Source organism: Octopus bimaculoides, chromosome 3 (genome assembly GCF_001194135.2).
Source record: "Octopus bimaculoides isolate UCB-OBI-ISO-001 chromosome 3, ASM119413v2, whole genome shotgun sequence".
In the NCBI taxonomy this organism is placed as follows: domain Eukaryota; kingdom Metazoa; phylum Mollusca; class Cephalopoda; order Octopoda; family Octopodidae; genus Octopus; species Octopus bimaculoides.
In genome coordinates, this window is record NC_068983.1 from 1,342,681 (window position 1) to 1,344,854 (window position 2,174).

Sequence of the window (2,174 nt, forward strand, 5' to 3'; positions counted from 1 at the left end):
GAGAGAGAGAGAGAGAGAGAGAGAGAGAGAGAGAGAGAGAGAGAGAGAGAGAGAGAGAGGGGTATATAGAAACGGGTAAAAACATATGGTTGATTCACTTGTAAACTGAAGACAAGTATCCTGTCACATATTGCTAAACAGCCTGTACGAATGGTTTGTTTACAGTGACCGAATGGTTTGTTAATAGTGGTGGAATGATTTGTTTATGTTAATCAATTATTTGTTGTACACTAACTCACTCTCTACATCACATCGATATTGCCTCAATATATAGGTGCACGGTGTGTGGCAAACCGCGTGCCGCATGTAAGATGGCAAAGAAATCGCAAAGAAAGACTGAAGTATTTTACCAAAGCGCACAATACACCGCCCGCTCCGGAAATCGAAATTGCGATTTTGAGACTGTCAGTAGAACACCCTAAACTAGTAGTAGTAGATTAATACTGATAGTGATGATGGAGTTTTAATGGAGAAGGGCTTGTAAGGATAGTAGTGGTGGTGATGCTGATGTTGTTTTACATAAACTGTTTGTCGTTCTCTTATGATTTACTTTATATATTTTTATTTTCTCTTTCAGCAAATTCAAGATTCAATGAAATATGAAAATTTGAGTCCGTCGAAGAAAGACAAGAAAACTAGACATTTCAGCCCTTCAACAAGGATCATATTTAAATTATTAACATTCTAAAACACTCCACATGTAACATATTGTTACATACATCTTATTTACACATGTACACGCATACAAATAGTTTTCCTTGTATACATAGATGTATAATTGATGATATTTACGCATACAAAATGCAAATGTAGATATATATATATACATACATCTCCATATAAATACATACAATCCAAATAAGTTTTTGATCAGGACAGAATAAACATAGTATGTAAAAACACAAATTCCAAATATAAATTGATACTGACGAACATCTATATACACGCATTTGTTTACATATATAACTTCATATATATATATACACACACTGCATTAACAGTATTCAAAGATACAAACATCCACACACATATCCAAATTCACAGCCACTCATATACACACACTTCATAGATAGATGAGTATATAAGTATAATCTTAAAATATTTGTGAAAATGTCTCGTTTAGAGGAAGGAATTAAGCATTTTAATGCTGAGGAATACAAAGAGGCATTAACATGCTTTAATGACTCGCTGAAGACTCAGTGTAGCACGGTAGAACAGAATGACATTCTTCAAAGGCGAGCACGTTGCCATTTATATCTTGGTAATGTCAGTCACGCAATTGAAGATGCAAAACAGCTTATCAAAAACCAGCCAAATTCTACTGCTGGCCACATCTTACACGGCAAGGCACTAACAAAAGCAAAAAAGTTCGAAGATGCGCTTTCGGCCTACCGTAAAGGTTTAGACGTCGATCCCAGCGATAAAGTGATCGCACAGTGTCTAAAAGATATGCAGAATGCTATTGTAAATTGTTACGAACAGAAAGCTAAAGGTACAGACATGAGTTACAACGCTGTTAATTTGTGTACACAAGAATCTTATCCCGGCGATGAAGAACTGGCAGAAAACGAAAGACAGATTATTGAGATGAAAGGTTACAATAAACTACCAAGTATATATAGTGGTATGCCTGATCCGGAACAGGCCCATAAATATCTGCTGTTGGCCAGGAAAGAAATTAAAGCTGGGAACTTACAAAGTGCTCTAAAGTCGTATGATGTCTCACTGAGTAGAGATCCTTTAAACTTTGATAGTTGGACAGAAAAGGCAATCGTATTGCATCAGCTGGAAAGGAATGGAGAAGCGTATCAGTGTGTGGCTGCAATCCCATCAGAGTGCAGGAGTTCGGACAACTGGAAACTTGGAGGTAGGTGTTGCGTTTAACTGCACTTGCTCTACGTCAGTACACACATTCGCTAGCACACTCGCAAACACATGCACACACACACACACATATATATATCTACTCGTACATATATAACGTATGCTACAACAATATACCTGCATGTATATGTTACATATTCAACTAACCCTGGCAAAATGGGAAACCGGACGTAAAACGTACGGTGAAGGTAATATATATGTGTGTGTGTACATATATATATATATATATATATATATATACAAACACATACACACATATATATACTTATATATATGAATGTATATATATA

At 36.0% G+C, this 2,174-nt stretch overlaps 1 protein-coding gene across 1 annotated transcript in view; it reads left to right on the top strand.

The window, feature by feature from the left end:
* Positions 1-2,174, top strand: part of LOC106876117 (uncharacterized) — a 64,613-nt gene that overhangs the window by 19,782 nt on the left and 42,657 nt on the right. Inside the window, exon 2 of the mRNA XM_052965970.1 lies at positions 578-1,867. Coding sequence (XP_052821930.1) covers positions 1,111-1,867 — 757 coding nt within the window. The 5' untranslated portion in view covers positions 578-1,110. The remainder of the gene's footprint in view (positions 1-577; positions 1,868-2,174) is intronic.